Genomic DNA, 17,517 nt, shown 5'->3' on the forward strand with positions numbered 1-17,517 from the left:
GTTATGTATTCATGCCTATACCATGTACATTATAAGCTGTACAAACAAGCTAGGTCACATGTGGTTATTTACACTGATCCCTGCCTAGAAACTTAAGTCCACCCTGATTGTTATGAATATTCATTAAAAAATTCATTCTAAGCTTTTTACCTTTTATGCTGAGAGTCAGCCTGGAGCAAATTTTTAATGTCCATAGCATAAACCTTTGAAAGTAGACACGCTAAACTGAGAAGAGTGAGGCTGACTGATGGGCAGGAGTACTGGTGGGCACCCACCTAATTAGACCTTTTGTGTGGTCCGCTTAGCTAAAGCAGAACTGGAGGTTTTTTATAAATGAAACCTTTTGAAAAGAAACCTCATTCCCCTTAAACTTTCACATGTTTGCTAAGTACAGAGATAAAAGTATAATCTGCAGAGAAAAGTTCCCTGGTAGTTTGATTTATATTATCCAGAATAAAAAAAAAAAAAAGATGAAGGACATGATGTTGGATTGTGTTATTTTTTTCTGTGTAGTTCTATTATGTTGAGATGAGAGACAAATAGAATTTTTAAAATAAAATGTCGCAAGCCATTAGCTTTTTATTAAAATAAGAAATTTTATCCATAGGGAAAAACCTTTTAAACTTGAAGACCTTCAAAACTTCTGTGTTCAGTTTTGTGTAGTGTTAGTTTATTTGATGTATGTATCAGTTAATTTTATCATATGTGAGGTATTTAAAGAATGTCCCTTGGATTATTCATTTCAAAAAATGTAAATTTAGCTTTGTCTTAAATGTGTTAATGAATACAAATCCTAACCAGACCACATACAAGAAAAGTGGTTTTCGAACTGATTCTAGTCACAGGCTCTATTCCCATGGCCTTTTGTGTTTTCAGATTCCAAACTTCAAAACAAACAAATAAAAATTAAAGGCAAAACAAAACAAATGTTTTGAATGCAAAACTTTATTTCAACATAAAAATTTCCGCTTATTGTTAGTACTCTTAGAGAACTGGAATGGGTCAGTGCAGTTTCTGTGAGCGAAAACTGCAATGGCATAAACCTATTGCACACTGGAGGTCACCCTTGCTATTTACAAATTTTCCACAGTTTTACAAGACAAAACTAGACCCTGCCTACTTTCAATATGCACTACAGTCTTGATACTTGGTATAAATACATGGATATTATGTGTCTCCCATGTATAGTTAGTCATATTAAGTGCAATTAAGGAACCCATTATGAAAATCTTATGGTTGTCTGATTTTTCTGATGAAATAAGCAAATGACAAGAAGCTTTTCAAAACGAACCTAGAAGTTTTCATTATGTATTTCTTTAATAGGTTTTCAAAATCCTTCTAAATGGTTACAACAGAATTTTAGAGTAGACTTCATATGTTTTGCTAATTTAGTGATTTGTCAGATATAATTTTACCACCTCAATTCCAGGGAATAAATTTACCCTAGTTAATACTACCTTTAGATAAAATTATTTCTGTACTAACTTTATTTTCACAAGATTTATTCATAAACAATTGACCTGATTTTTCCTACTACTTTATTTTCATTTTTTCAAAATCATCTATAATAAGAATCTTAAGTATAAGAATTATTTATTAATAAGGCTTTCTTTTTAAAGAATTAAACTCACAAATAAGTCTCTGGCTTTTGTAATTATATGAATGACAACAATTTATAATGAAGAGATGCAAAATGGGATAGATTGATAGTATCTGATTCAATTTGATTGTGATCTAAAAAATGGGAGGTTTTCTCATCTGCGAACTGTCACAACCAAACTGCAGAGCTTCAGGTGGAGCCCGTCACCTACAGAAAAAGAGAGTAAGATTAAATACTAGCAAAAACATTATTTCGGGAACTTTTTTTTTCCTAATGAAAGAATAGGCATACCACTTTTTTGGTATATACATAGTCAATTTTTTCAAAATTATTTCATAGCACTTTTCTTAATGTTTCATTAAAAATTCTTATACCTCATTTATATGTGTTTAGCATAATAGGTCAGTTTTGTGGCACAAAGGTCAGAGATCAGGTGTGAGTTACAATGTGAAAGATGGCCTTAACTGATTCATATGAGGTAACAAGTTCAAGAGAGCAGAGAACAGATGATCATATTTAAACAAAAGTCTGCCAATATTAAGGGATATTTGTCCGCTAATAACATCTGAACCCCTCTTCGCTGTTTATACCATGTGAGGCCTCATCCACTGTCCTTGTCATTGTTTAGGGTTCATTGGAGGAAATTGACAAGCCATCCTGCAGGATCCAGATGGTTGATATTTTACAAAGAGAAGCAACTACACAGCCTTTTTTCTCACCTTCCTTTTTGAGACATTGCTGGTGTCATACCTTATGCCTGTAATCTCCCTTTTCAACCTAGTCATTCTGTCTTGTGTGGAAGGCTCACCACTGTTCCTGTGAAGCCTGTTCCAAACAGTCTTGACATTGATGGCTTCTCTAGAACAACCTTGGGTATATCATTTGTTTTGGAATTAATGCCTGTATCTTTGAGGTTTTAATTGAAATTGTGTGTGCATCACTTTCATCAGCCAGTGAGCTTGTATATCCAGCTGCAGCAAGGACTCTTTTTTTCCTGTAATCCGTTCTTGTGAGAGCACATCAGTGGATGCTGAATTGTTGGAAGTAATCTCTCCCTCCTCTGAACCTTCAGAACATTTCTTTTGTATCACTTCTGTAATGGTTATTACTCCATATTTTGTATTACAGTTACTAGAGAATGTGTTTTATCTCTCTGCTAGGATGAAAATGTTGGGTAGCAGAAGTATGTGTTATGCATTCAGCATTATCATTACTGCAACTACGTTTAGCGCCATACTTTCAATGACGATTTTCAAAAAGTTAACTGGTATTTATCAAGTACCTTGGTACAGAGCAATTGCCAAAAATGGTACAGCACAGATTATCATTGTTCATAAGATCAAGGAGGCTACAATACAGTGAATGAGAGAGAAATGAATAGGAATAATACCAGAACATGACCAGGGCAGAGTGAATGGAGGGAGCATTGAGCTGTGGCTGGGAAGGGAAATAGCCAGTTTCAAGCTTCCTAACAGAAAGTTGGCAATGAGGTATATGTCTTCTTTAAATCTACTTTAAATGGCATAGTCTAGGGCAAAGAGTTCTCCCTCTGGGGATAAGAAAAAAACTTGAATGGAAAGGATTTTCATTCACTCTCATCCTTCCCAAAAGCGAAATAGCTGAAAGACCTCTTACGCTTGAGTGCCAGAAGAAGTCTGGCATTATACAAAGTCAGCCTTCAAATACTTGTTAAACAAGCGAATGAATGAATGAATGCAGATACTCACTGTGATTTTTCTTGACCTATCAGTCCCATCTGAAAGCATAAACATTCTTTGTATTCAGATGAGAGGTCTCTACCTCTTCGCTAGAAAACCTAATTTCTGGAGGCTAATTTATGTTTACAGTTTTCTTCAGGAGTGGTGATACTATTATGCATTAATATGACTGTAATAAATTCCATTTTGCTCTGGAATTGTACTATTTTGTCTTTAATTTTTCAGTCTAGTAATTGCAGTCCTAAGTTCCTTAACAGAAGAGGCTGCATGTCCTCATTCTCTGTCTTAGACTTTTTAAATTTGTTTTAGATCAGAAAAAAAATTTCCAGAGGAAAGATTATTCCTTTGTTTCTGTGTGTTTGGTGATCCATAAACATGGTAAACAACCATTAAAAATGTAAATTATCAAAATGATTGAAGGAAGATTATATAAAAGTTCATGAAAAGGGTTTGGTTGGGGTACTTTAAAAAAGAGCCAAGACCACAGTGGAAAAAAAAAAAGGGCAAGGAAATAATGAGCTGGAGGCATGATTCAAGTGGTAAAAAGAGAAAGCTAATCAAGAACACAAGGCTCTGAGCACAAATCTTGTGTGTGTCCTTGGTACTAACATGCGTTCCCCACCCCTTCCCACTCCCAGAAGATAGCTGAAGTCTGGTACAGAAAGATAACATGTTTATAAGAATATAATATTTTAGGTGGAGTATTTTAAATAATTCTCTTTGTTTTCAACATCCACAACTCTCCACACCTACCTTTGTATTTTATGAAAAGGAAAGTTGGTTTATGACTCTCAATAGTGATTAGAGAAATACAGACTGTCTGAAAGTTTGGAGAAAACCTAACTGAGAGGATGTGTTAAATTCCTCATCCATATCATAGGGAATGAGCAGCAAGTATTGGCTTTGTAATAATCACTGGTAGAAAGAAATATGATTCATAAACCCAAACTTCATTCATGTTATACCTAGTTTAGAATGAAACCCAGATAGCTTTGTATTTAATCAGCTCTATAAACAATTGTTTCACTGCAATTTGTTCTTTCTATTGTGCTTTCTTCACATAGTATCATGATCAACCCCATAAACTATGGGAAGGACTACTGAGTATAAATTCATAATTAAATAATGATATCAGTATTGTTAATGGTATCTTTGTTAATTTCCCTTAATGTCTAGTGATCAATTAAGTCTTAGAAGGAAGTAATTTACATATGTATTACTGAGTTTACCTGAGAACTTAATGAAACAATGGTAAAATTTGGTAAAAAAAAAAAAAAAAAAAAACAAACCTAAGCTATCTGATCAAGAGTCTTAGAATTCTGTCAAAGTGAAGTATTTTACATCCATCAAAAGTTCCATTTTCCCCTGGAGAACACAAATGGGATCTTTAAGTATACCTCTTCCCCAATTTGGAGAAGAAGGACTTAGTTTGCACCCTTTGTGGATATTAAAAAAAAATGCCTTACGTTTCTTGGCTAAAAAACAAAAAGTTCCCATTCCTCCATGTGAAGAAATAGAACATTTTTTATATGGTTCTGGAGTTTTTCAGACAGTTTAATTCACTCAATCATTTTTTTTATCAATTTTAAATGATTAGGGAATATCAAAATGGAGCAAATTCTTTTTCAAAGCATTTATCATCTTCTGAGGTCAAGATCTTCCATTGTAGTAAAGATTTTATTATTATAATTTAATTTTAATATTTATTTACTTATGTATTTGTTTATTTACTGGTTCTGGGGCTTGAACTCAATGCCTAGGCTTTATTTGCTCTCAGTTAGTGCTCTACTACTTGAGCCACAGCTCCACTTGCCACTTTTTTCTCTTTTGGTAGCTTTACTGGAGATAAGAATCTCACCAACTTCCTGCTTGGGCTGGCTTTGAACCATGATGTTCAGACCTCAGTTTCCTGAGTAGCTAGGATTACAGATGTGAGGCATGAATGCCCAGCTATAAAGTTGTTTTCTATGTTATACTTTGCTAGTATGGACAATTCTCAAAGACCATAAGATGAAATATTTTTTTTTTATTTTGAATGAATTAGTGATGTCATTAATTTTTTAGAAAATTAGCTCTCCAATTAATCTCACATTGCCTCCACTTATTTCTAAATGTAAATCAGCATACATAAAACCGTGTGATAAAGCCATGTGATCATATGGCTATTTTACATGAATTATTCAAAACATCATTGTTTTGCTTTCTTTTTATTTTGTTTTCTCTTCCAGCAATTTTTTAAGCATTGGGATCTTAAGGCCTTGGGAAAAGAAGAGGTTGATTTAGGGAGATGTAAAGATGCTATGTTCTCCAACAGGCTGAAGATAACTAAGCAGGCTTAAATATAGTAATATCTATTATAAATTTTCTATGACTTATTAAAATTAAGATATTACCATTAGACTTTAGCTTAGTTTTAGCACAATTGGAATCTCTTGATATCTTCAGACCCTTTTATTTGGTATTTGCATAATCACCTTTTATATTGACAAATAAGTTACTGAATCTCTCCAATGGTAGTCATGAAAACAAATTTTAATTGAGTTTGGCATGTCAAAACCCTTTCTTGGGTTTTATGTTTGATGTACCATGCCACATTTTCAATGAATAGAAAACTGCCTTCTTGCATATTTATTACACATTCTCAGTTACTGAGATTTTGTTACACAAGCAGTTGCCTTATTATTTTTTACACCTGCACTTTGATATCACAGTGGTTCATTGTCAATCGATGTAATGTATCAGAAGTGGCACAGCTAATGAGCACACAGTTGCCTTTAGTTCATTTTACATTGTGAAAGCCTACTGGGGAATAGGCTATAAAAATTGAGGGAGGGGTTCTGACATTTTATAAATGTCATATGTCAATCCTACATTGTGGTGGCTGTGAAACATTGCATTCTGATGATAGCACAATCATGTGATGGGCCATTCTCACTAGCAGGCAACCAGAGCTTCTTAGCACTAAAAAGAGAATGATGTGTATGTGAGGGAGAGAGAGGAAGGGAGGAAAGGAGAAGAGATAGAGAAAGAGAAGGAGTAGAAAAGGGAAAGAAGATACATAGAGATTTGGTTTATGAGTTAACACAACCTTTTGTATACATGAATCTGTTCAGATCTAATATTTCTATAAATGGGCAGAGACAAAGTTTTGGTGACTGTAAAAATTACTGATGTGGAAATTGCAGTTTAACTTATTCATATCGGAGAAATGAAAACATCAAGGAACATAGTTTAAAGTTAGCATATTTTAAGGAATGTTTATAAACTGGTTCAAATTATGGGATAGTAATAGGAAATTTTGCACAAGGACTTGGACTTTATAAAGAAAATCACATTCTCAACTGCAAAACAACAAATCTGTTTTCATTTTCCTGCTGTTGAGCATTTATAGACCATCCCTTGTCTTGTTTCAACTGTAGAGCTATGAATTCAGGATCTGATAGCAGAGTAGGCAGAGTCTTTTCCATTCCAAATGTTTTTATTGTTAATTTTTGAGCTACTCAATTTTGTATCTGAATGCTTTTATTTTGAATTGAAGATTTTGTTCCTTCAAGATAGTTTATATGTGTCTGTGTTTAATGTTGTCAGGGAAGTCCTTGAATGGCTCACTATGTCCTTCTTCTGTCCAACCAGAAAGCAAAGAGAGGGCAAAAGGGGATCACATCTAAAGATTGAGGCCAGGAAACTATGGCAAAAGGAAAATAATAACACAGTTAAACGAGAGTCAGCAAGCCTTCAGATCTACAAAGGCTTTTATTAGAAACCTTTGTTAACCAGGTCAACCTCCTCTAGTGTTGCCTTTCCTGTGATTGACTTGGGCCACCCCCCTCCCAAGTGATCCCCTTTTTTCAGGCTAAAAGCTGAAGCGCACTACCTGGAAATTTTGCGATGTCTTATCATCATCAGAGCACCTTGACTTACAATAGTCCTTACCACACACTGCAGGGAGGCAGGCATTTTTTTCTATTTCAGAGAAATGACTTGTTTTCATTTCATGTAACTAATAAAAAGCAGTGCCAGGAATGCAGCATGACTTACCATTTCTAGTCCAGTAGTCTTCCCAGTACACCAAGCCTTTGTCTAGAAATATATTCAGATTTCTTCCCATGCTGTACATTTCTATATTCATATATTCTATATTCTAAAATTTGTAAAAAAAAAAAAAAAGTTTTATTGGCTATCTTTTAGACCAACTATAGTGCATGACTTGGGCTCTGATTGTTTTGCTTTCTGGGCATGATATAATTTTGTAGTCTTCAGTGATTATCATCCAAGGAATATGGTTTAAAAAATCATATGAATGGTATAAGAATACTAGCCTACAACTTATATAACAAGTGTCTTTGTACTCTGGCTTCACTGTGGTGTCAGGGTGAGTCAGTTCAGCTTGGGAATTCAGGGTCTATTTTATTAGACAAGAGTTAAGTAAGAATGCAAAAGAGCCTCATCATAAATGAATTACCACCTCTCCCTCCATCTTCTCCTAGCACCAGCATAATGCTTTTACTTTACTTAAAATAAAGTGGAACTGGGAGATGTATTGCAATGAACTATTGTTTTAGTTCTAATTATCACTTTAGCCTACAAATTTGAATATAAACATTCCACTTTATAGGCCTCAACCCTTCTTTATAATAAAATGAATACATATTTCTAATTTTTTAAAATGGCACTCTAAAATGAAAACTGACCTAAAATGAAAACATACTAAAAGGTTACTTTGAATGGAAATACTAGAATTATATTTATTAGCAAACATTGTCATTAGAGCTAGAATTGTCTGTCTACTTTGTCTGTTGTTTTAAGAGGGCTGTTTGTTCCTCCTTTATTGCAATTAAAGATTTTTCTAACATAGGGACTGATATCCATCATTAAATAGTTATATATTTTCTATTCCTTACATTTCCTTTTTTTATTTTAGGGTTCTTCATTTCATATTTTAAATGTAAGGTTCTATGTTGGTTTTGAGACATTGCTGAAAAAAGTTTAGATATAACTTGAAGATATAGAAAATTTCTATTTGAAGTAAAAAATGGATATTTATGTTAAAACAATGGAATATAAGCGTCTACATATTTCATGTGGTGGAAATTAAGCCTCCATTGCCTTTCTTATTTTCTGTTATCAAGTTGTCTCTTTGGCAAATATGTGTGTATATAACATACATTAGCTGAACTTATAAATAATTTTAACTTTGTCTAGCATTGAAATACTTTATGTGAATGACTTCGTTTAGAAGGAAGACTAATATTAGTTTTACTCTTTAAAGTATTTGTTAGTCACCAGCGCTTGTTGCTAGTCTATCATCAGTAAATAATTGTAAGTTATAACTTCCATTTACTTTAAATGAAGGAGGCAACAATTTGAAAATATATTTTTCTCTTGAAGCTGAAAATAAGAACTGTATTTTTGGCAGTATTGTTATAAATAATCTGCCTAAACTATTAACTGTAAATACATTGTTAGAGACATGCCAAGAGTAGACAACCCATTAAATTTCCTTTGTTTAAAACTATCCAGTTCTGTTGTTGGGCAAGAAAATTTATTCATGCAATCATATAAAAATCATATTTAATAAAGAACAATCCAAGGCAAAGAGAAAAAAATGTCTTTATCCATAACCAACCAGATGAGAAATGGATTTTTATTCAGTCAGATCCTTTTAGTCAATGAAACAGCATTTTCATGCATATTGCACTCAAGTGATAATTAATATAGTCTAATTCAGGACATGATGCTTGAATTGATGTACTGTCATTGATACCCAATGTTAAAATCAAACCTTGACAGGGATTTAACACCCTGGAACAGGTCATCATATGATAATACTTTTTGCCTCTCAGTATTTGTCTTCAACCAAGCAAAGTATTACAAGATGGAGTAAGGGGGGAAAAAAGGAAATAATTACAAATGAAGAGTGACGCGGGCTGTGAATAGAACATATGTTAGGCTAGGCAGAGGCATCAGTGAATTATATCATTTCATGATGAAGCGGCACTGGGGCTGAACGGGCCTATTTTAAACCTTGATGTATTTTATCTCTACTGTATTTCGACTGTCATCTTTGGAGAAAGACTTGGTATAATTGAGAGTCAACTCCAATCTGCATGACTCGAGCATGAAGTGGGGGCCAGATGAGGATTGTGAAGGGTCCAGGGAAGTTTCTAATAAGATAAAATGAACAATCACCTTTTATACGTTGCTGTTACAAATGCATTCGGTGAGTTCAGCTTTTAGAGTTATGGCTTCCAAATGTCATTCATCTTACAAAGTTCAAGGAATAGTCTAATAATAACAGTAGAAAGGAGGCCAGTTCATTCTGATATTCATTTTAGGAGAATAGGATCAAAACTTGTTTTATATTAGATTTTTCTTATGCAGACTTATTTGATATAATCAACATAATTTGTTCATAATGTGTACTCATTAAGTTTGATTTTATTTGGCTTTTAAAAAAAACTAAATCCTTGTCATTGTTCCATAATATTAAGCTAACTACCCTCACATCCTCTTTTAGGTCCCATTCTTTTTTGGAATTTATCCTGATAGTTTCTGATGGAATAAAGTTCTTCCTTCTTTGAGAGGTGCTTTAAGCACTTAGTCCCATGACTGTTTTCCTTAATTTCATAATGCTCTCTGTTTAGCACATGCATGTACAAGTTTTATCTCCAAGGCACAAGTCACAAATCACAGCGTGTATCTACCACAGTGCTAGGAACACCACCTTGTCCACTAGTGATTAGAAAATTTTGATAGCTGAGTGAATCATTTGGATCTCTACATAAATTTACTAGATCTATAAAGTCTATTCAATTTGGGAATAGTTTAGTTTTTTTATTCTCATTTCTTTCCAACTAACCATGCCACATTATTTTGTTGGAAAAAAATCAAATGTCTATTTGACACTTCTTTGAGGGCTACAAGGCTAGCAGTTTGAAATGCATGAACAGTTATCACTAAGGTCTATATAGAATTTACTTTTTACTTATGAACAATGGACTATCAGTAGGAAATAGCAGTAACTCAATTTCAGATCTCAAGGGGAATGGCTCAAAAGCAGAATAGATTGTGCCACATTGGCAGTGATGATGATGGTCAGAAAAGCTCCCGTGTCCATATTAAGTCTCACCAAGCCATGTTTCTTATATATGTTTTACCATTTGCTTTTTCTTTTTTTGTCATTCTGGGCTTTGAATTCAAGGTCTTGCTTTTGCCAGGCAAACACTGTATACTACCATTGAGCTGGACTTCCAGCCCTCTCCTCTGCTATTTTTAAAAATCATTTTAAAATTATTATTATAAGGTGATATACTGAGAGTAATAAGCCAGGAAAAGAGTACATTTCATTTTGGACAATGTCACTCTTTTCTTTGCTCTTTCCCAGTTTTTCCCTCCAGTCCCCACCCACAAGTTGTATAGTTTATTTTCGATATAATTTCTACTGAATACCACTGCTGCATTTGTTCACTCTTTGTCCCTCCATTTCTGTGTCTACTGTCTATTTTTGACATAGGGTCTTGCTTTCAGCTGAGACACATGTTTGGATATCAATCAGCCTCTCTTTGCCTTTCTGTTATAGTTGGAATGACAAGCATGTCCTTACCACACTCACAACACTCCTAATCTCAGCTTCCTAAGTAGGTAGGATCACAGGTGTGAGGCACTGGCACCTGGCCCATTATTCACTTTTTAATCCTTTGTCATGAGAAAAATGTGCAGACTCACCCCATCAAAATAGATAACCCTGGTGCCTCAGTCAGCTTTTCACCCTACATTCATCTTTCCCGCCCCCTAACAATTGTTTACTTGGCCATTTACAAAGAAACTTTACTGATTTTAGCTAAAATGCTGGAAGAAGATAGTAAATTCAAAAGTTTTTGGATAATACCTAGTCAAAAACTTTGTTCAGCCATGGCCTTTGAGTTTCGTCCTTTGTACTGGCAAATGCAAGCAGATGTTGCTCTTTTCATTTTCTTGGAAGTTTTATATAAACTTCAGTTTGACTGATAAAATGTTCCTCTTTCCTGTGCAAACATTCATCTAGCAGGAGTGTATATGTGCTGTTGCCATCAAATATAACTGAGTTATATCAATTGCTATCTTACTTCAAAAACATTCCACAGCCCCGATGTTTAAATTTCTTAATATTTTGTTGTCAATACATTTACTTCAGAAAAATTAACATTAATGAGGAGACAATTTACTATTTAAAATATGCATAAATTTACAATTTAAAATATGCATAATATTATAGCTATTTGCCATTGCTAACAAAATGCCTAATATAAAAATAAATAAATAGATTTCATTATCATTCTGGCATAATTTAAACCAAAGTTAGGTATATTTACCTTTTCAAGAGAATTAATCTTTACAAAAAAAGACAGATTCTGCAATCTTAGTGTATACTATTGTTTTTTTATCTCAACACATTATTTGGAAATATATATCTTGAATATATGATCTCTTAATAAGTGTAAATTTGTTGAAATATTTTTATTAGGTGAGAAATTATTTATACTATATTTTGATAGCAATTTGTCAGTTAAATTTTCAGTAATATGGTTATTCACTTGAAAATTTATAAGGAACGTCCCTGAGGCACGCTCTCTCTTTCTCTTTCTCTCTGAGGTATACATTCTCTCTCTCTCTCTCTAAATATATATATATATATATATATAGTCTCTTTTTATATATATTGCCCATAATTACTTGTTACTTTATAATTTTTCTTGATCAGTTTGTACACAAAAATTAAAGATTTTATTTTTTAATTTTTAGGTATGTACTTTTATATTTAGATGTGAAACAGATACAAATATTTAATAATTTTCATCATAACAACTGAAATAGTTAATGGCTCCAGCAAAGGAACTAATGAATGCTGACACCTTGTTCCTTGTTCTAATACATTTCAAAAATAAATTATCTCCTTTTACTTAAGCTCCCCAAAGTCATTTAACTTTTGTAATTATTATTAGCACTATATCTCTGCCTTTGGTATTAAACTTTTAAGTGTTAAAATAAAATCCACATTAGAAATTCTAAATAAAGAGGGTAGAATTCATCTTAATTTAATAGTTGTGGATTTGAGTAATGCTATATATAAAGCTGAAACAAAATGCATTTACATACAGATATATTCCCATGGAAAATTGAATCTAGTTTGCCCAATTCTTAGGAAATTTTACATCTTAGTTTATATAGATCTTAATTTGTTAAATAGGGAAAATACATTTATAAATCAATGGAAACAAAAATGAATTTTTCTACATTGTATGTGATGTGTAGCATGTTGAAGAGTGGGTCATGAAGCTAAGAGCAGTAGCTTATATTTTTAATCCTAGCCTCAAGAGGCTGTGATTGTGAGGATTATGATTTGAGGCATGCCTAGACAAAAAGTTTATGAGAATCCTATTTACTGTTAATACAGATACCCAGGAAGAGTAAATAGGATTGTGGTCCAGGCTGGCCTAGGAATAAAATATTAAAAAATAACTACAGCAATAAAAGGGCTGGGAGTATTGCTCAAGTGATAGAGTGTCTGCCAAGCAAGCAAATCCAGTACTGACAAAAGAAGAAGGAAGAAGAAAGTGGAAAAAAGGGAGATAAGGAGGAGGAGCAAGAAGATGAAGAGGAGGAAACAAAGGAGAAAGAAGCAAAAGAAAAGGAGGAAGAAAAAGAGGACTAAGAGGAGGAGGAGTAGAGGAAGGAGGAGGAGGACATGAGTGTATACAATTTGAATTATTGCACATATACAAAGTGTCATCTATTCCACAGCTGAGACAAGGAAAGCTTAGGTCTTGCCAAATATTTCTCTATGGTAAAATATTTTAATCTCTTTATAATCTTACCAGTCGATTCTCTAGCTGATTAAATTTTTTTTTAATGACCTTAGAGGAATATTACTGCTGGTGCTTTTTGGAAAGAAACAGAACATCATGGAAAAACTAAAATATTCAGAAGAATATTTTAGCCCCTCTGTAGTTCATTCTCCTAACTTCTTTTAATGCAGAAGGACAGAAAGCTACTTGATGGTGGGGAGTAAAGGAAAAGTAGTAGTAAATGAATCTAACAAGTAAGTAGACTCTTCATAATTAACTACAAATATTCCCTAGGGATAATTCAAATTAGTTTGTCCTGTTCCAAAGTGAAGAGTATTTAAGCTTTGTGTAAATAATTTAGGTAGTCTTAATCTTGGCCTCCTCTGAGCTGATAGCAAGTTGAAGTTGAAGAGATTCAGAATCCTGTCAGTCATCTAAATTGTGTATTTTTCTTATATCCACATGTTCTAAGAGAGAAGAAAGTACTGACACCAGTTAGATATTCAAAGCTTATACATGTCAGTGGTGCACCAAACACATTTCATACCTGGAGCACTTGGGATTCTATACAAAAAATTATTATTACTATTATTATTATCAACATCAACAATAATATCATTATTAATATAGCATATATTAATATATTCTATATTAATATTATTTTATTGGTCATGGGGCTTGAACTCATGGTCTGTGCTCTTTCCTTCAGCTCTTTTGTTCAAGACTACTACTCTACCACTTTGAGCCACAGCTTCACTTCTGGTTTTCTGGTGGTTAATTGGAAATGAGTCTCATTGGGACTTTTCTGCCCAGGCTGGCTTGGAAACATGATCCTCAGATCTCAACTTCCTGAGGAGCTAGGATTTCAGGCATGAGCCACTAGTACCAGACCAAAATTATTTTTATCAATTTTCAAACAATGAAACTAATGATAACAATGATAATGGTGTCTTGGGATGAACAGGAATATTGAATCTTTTCTGTTACTTATAATGTCACTTGTTCCATTTATTAAGCCATAATGTCAGTAAAGCTTTGAATGTCAATTAAAAATGATATTTCATAACTAGAAAAAGAAACTTTTTAATTAACACCTTTACTTACATTGATATACTTTTAGAAAAAAGAACTTTAAAATGTTAAACACAAAAGCTTTTTTGAAGCTTATATCTATATTATTAAAATTCAATTTCTCACTGTAAAGAATGTTTTATTATTGGTATTTAGAATTCCCAGTACACTGTGATAGGAAAATACACCTTTTTCAGGTGTTTTCTTATATTAAAATTCTCTACCAACAATATACCCGATTCCTGCCTGATCCTAAGGAATATTGCTGCCCTCTCCTTGCCTTTCCTCTGCATGGGCTTGAGGGGTTAATTTGTTGGTTTTACTAATGTAAAATGACTAATGTCAAAAAAGAGAATGGCTTTTATCTTCCTGTACAGTGTTGAGGGTTTTTTTTGTATTTTTAAATTGTTATATTAAAGGTGATATGTAGAGAGGTTACAGTTACCTAAGTCAATGTAATTTCTTTTTGGACAGTACCCAAAAAGTTGTGTAGTTTATTTTCAATGCAGTGTCTAGTGAGTATCACTGCTGCATTTGTTCATCCTTTGAGTCTATGGATGAATAAATATAAAATAATGAGTGCCTTTTTTGAGTAGTTTTCAACAATCATTATATTGCATTGGTTATTTCATTCATTCATTCATTTTAAGACTTCCATCAATTTGTTTTTTGGGTTTTTTGGTTTTGTTTTGTTTTGTCTGGGGGCTTGAACTCAAGGCCTAAACACTGTCCCTGAGCTCTTCTGCTGAAGGCTAGCATTTTACCATTGTGAGCCACAGCTCTAGTTCTGGTTTTCTGATGGTTAACTGGAGATTAGAGTCTCAAAGGGACTTTGCTTCCCAGGCTGTCTTGGAGCCATATTCTCAGATGTCAGCCTCCTGAGTAGCTAGGCTTACAGGCATGAGCCACTGGCATCTGGCATCAACTAGATTTCCACCAAATTTTAAAAGACAATTAATCTTCCTGTCTTTAGGATGGGTTTTTTTCATTATCATCTCCTAAAAGTGTGTTTGCATCATTAGAGTCATCTAAGAAATAAGGGATACTTTTCTGTCTTCTATAATATTACATTCAGCAGACAACTGAAAGCATCTGAAAGGATGGTTATAGAAAATAACTCCAGGATGAATAATCCAGTTCTCAGCCAAAGACTTTGTCCAACATGTGATTATTCAGAGGGGACAAAGATAGAAGAACAGGTGCGGGCTTCACATGACAACCCAAAGCAACAGGAGTTTCCTAGCATTGGTGGATCAAGAAAAGGATGGGATCAGCACATAGCTCCCATAATTGGGGACCATCATAGTAAGTGTCCTGTGGTCCAGTTGCAGTTCATGTGGCCTAATGTGAAAGCTTTAATGTAATTTTAAGAAGTAACTGATCAAACTGTAAGTATTCTTATATTTAAATAACCTCTCATGATTGCCAGAATATTCCAGTTGCAGCTTTCACAGAATTTGCACAATATTATACTTGACAAGTAGAGTGTTTTAAGCTGTTTTTGCAAAATTTTTCATTATTTTTGCAAAACTTGCCACAGATTTCAAGCACCTCCCCCCACATTCCAAATGTATGTGTCTGTTTATGGACAGATAAAATCAAAAGAAAAATAGAGAAGCATCCCAGGTTTTGTGCTAAATTGTACCCAAATAAATGTGAAATATATACTGAAAATTCTTGCAATTAGAGTTGTAGATACACATGTATATTTAATGTTGCCAGACTGACCTCTGATTTCCCTAACTAAAAATTTTCCTCCACAGTTATGCTGTTTAGCCTTTGTCTCCCTCCATACAGGCATCTTGTAAGTCAAAGGAATTTCTATTTCACAATGAACCCAATAAGAGATTTATTTTTATTTCATAACTTTTTCCTTAAAAATGATACTTTTTAAAAACACATTTACCTTTAGTTGGGCAATGGCTGCCGATCAATGCTGGGGAAAAAAATCTGGATTGATATTTTATAGTTAGGGGATGGTGAGCACTTGCAAAGTTAGAGAGATACCCATCTACTTCCTTCCAGCAAAATTGGCTGAAAGTGGGGTTAGAAGTTAGTCTCAAGAAGTTTTATCATCTTCTCTAGAAGATGACTTAGAAAGAAACACAAGGAAAAGGCATGGCTGGTGATCTTAATTAAAATTGATAAGGTGGCTCATTCCATAGGAGCTTCCATAGGAAGCTCAGTGATGCTCAAGGGTATCAAGATGAAGAGGAAGTCAGGGAGGTTGGAATCTCTAGAGCACCAGCTCTAGAAAAAAGCAAGACAGGCTGAGTTACTGCTTGGCCTTCCCAAACAGTCTGGCACTACCAATCAATAATTTTATAAATGCATCATTTATTGGCAACCACTAAATGTTTAGCATGCATTTCTTGCACTTCAAAAATTCTTTTATTGAGATGGTCAGAAGGACGGTGTCCTTAGTATCGTATTTTCATTGGTTTCTAAATATACTTTCCAGAATTAATAATGAAAAATGTTTTAGTTTAGCTCATAGTTTCTCAGGCATTTGTGGTTTTAACTGAGAATATAGAGAATGCTTTTATGAATAGCTAGTAATTTCTTTAGAAGTACTGATTTGACAAGGTATCTCAGTTCCTGGAATAATTATATTTGCTTTCTAAATAGAAGGAAGATACAGCAGCTGAACTGGTTGCCCATTTTTACTCATAAATAATAATTACTGCAAGACATGGTGAGTAAGGAAGGGTTCAGGAAAGAATACTTGCTTGCTTTTAAGCATTTAGTAAAATACTGATTTTTACATGTCAAGATAATATTGCAGACCTTTGGATGTGCCTGAGAAGATTCATTTTTAATTACGTTTCTAGTTAAAGTCATTAGCTATCATTCTAAAGACTGACCCATATAATGTGTATCACTATAGATAATGCTAGTAGATGTAATTTAATCATCATTTAATTATCATTTATTAACCTAGTAGAGTCTTTATATAGATTATCTTGACCTTTTGAGGAATGGGCATTATTATTCCATTCAACAAATGAAAATACTTTTTTCCATAGTACATAAGCTATTCAAAACTGAGCAAATTCCTACTAATATTCTAGACAAATGGAAGTTTGGATCTGGATTTCAGATTACATAGAGGTATGTGGGACTGGCCTTATATAACTTACAGCAGTTAGAACTTAGAATTACCCTAGAAAATAAGTAGAAGGTGAAGGGGCAAACCCTGAATACCACATATACACACTGAGACATGGCCTCCATGGTTGGAGCCAGAATGTCAATACACTGTCTTGCTTGAAAGCTTCCTTTATTCCTTCCATGACTTGTTAGT

General features: G+C 33.6%; 1 protein-coding gene across 7 annotated transcripts in view; it reads left to right on the forward strand.

Annotated features, from left to right (window-relative positions):
- Kiaa0825 (KIAA0825 ortholog) overlaps positions 1-17,517 on the forward strand; it is a 419,703-nt gene that overhangs the window by 269,369 nt on the left and 132,817 nt on the right. The window contains exon 21 of one of the 7 annotated variants that reach the window (XM_070031074.1): positions 2,229-3,482. The exons of the other annotated variants lie outside the window; for them this stretch is intronic. Within the exon in view, the coding sequence (XP_069887175.1) occupies positions 2,229-2,331 (103 nt within the window). The 3' untranslated portion in view covers positions 2,332-3,482. Of the gene's footprint in view, positions 1-2,228; positions 3,483-17,517 lie in introns of those variants that run through there. 7 annotated transcript variants of the gene reach the window in all.

The sequence above is a fragment of the Dipodomys merriami genome, unplaced genomic scaffold (assembly GCF_024711535.1).
Source record: "Dipodomys merriami isolate MVZ:Mamm:240054 unplaced genomic scaffold, mDipMer1.0.p SCAF_20, whole genome shotgun sequence".
NCBI lineage: Eukaryota > Metazoa > Chordata > Mammalia > Rodentia > Heteromyidae > Dipodomys > Dipodomys merriami.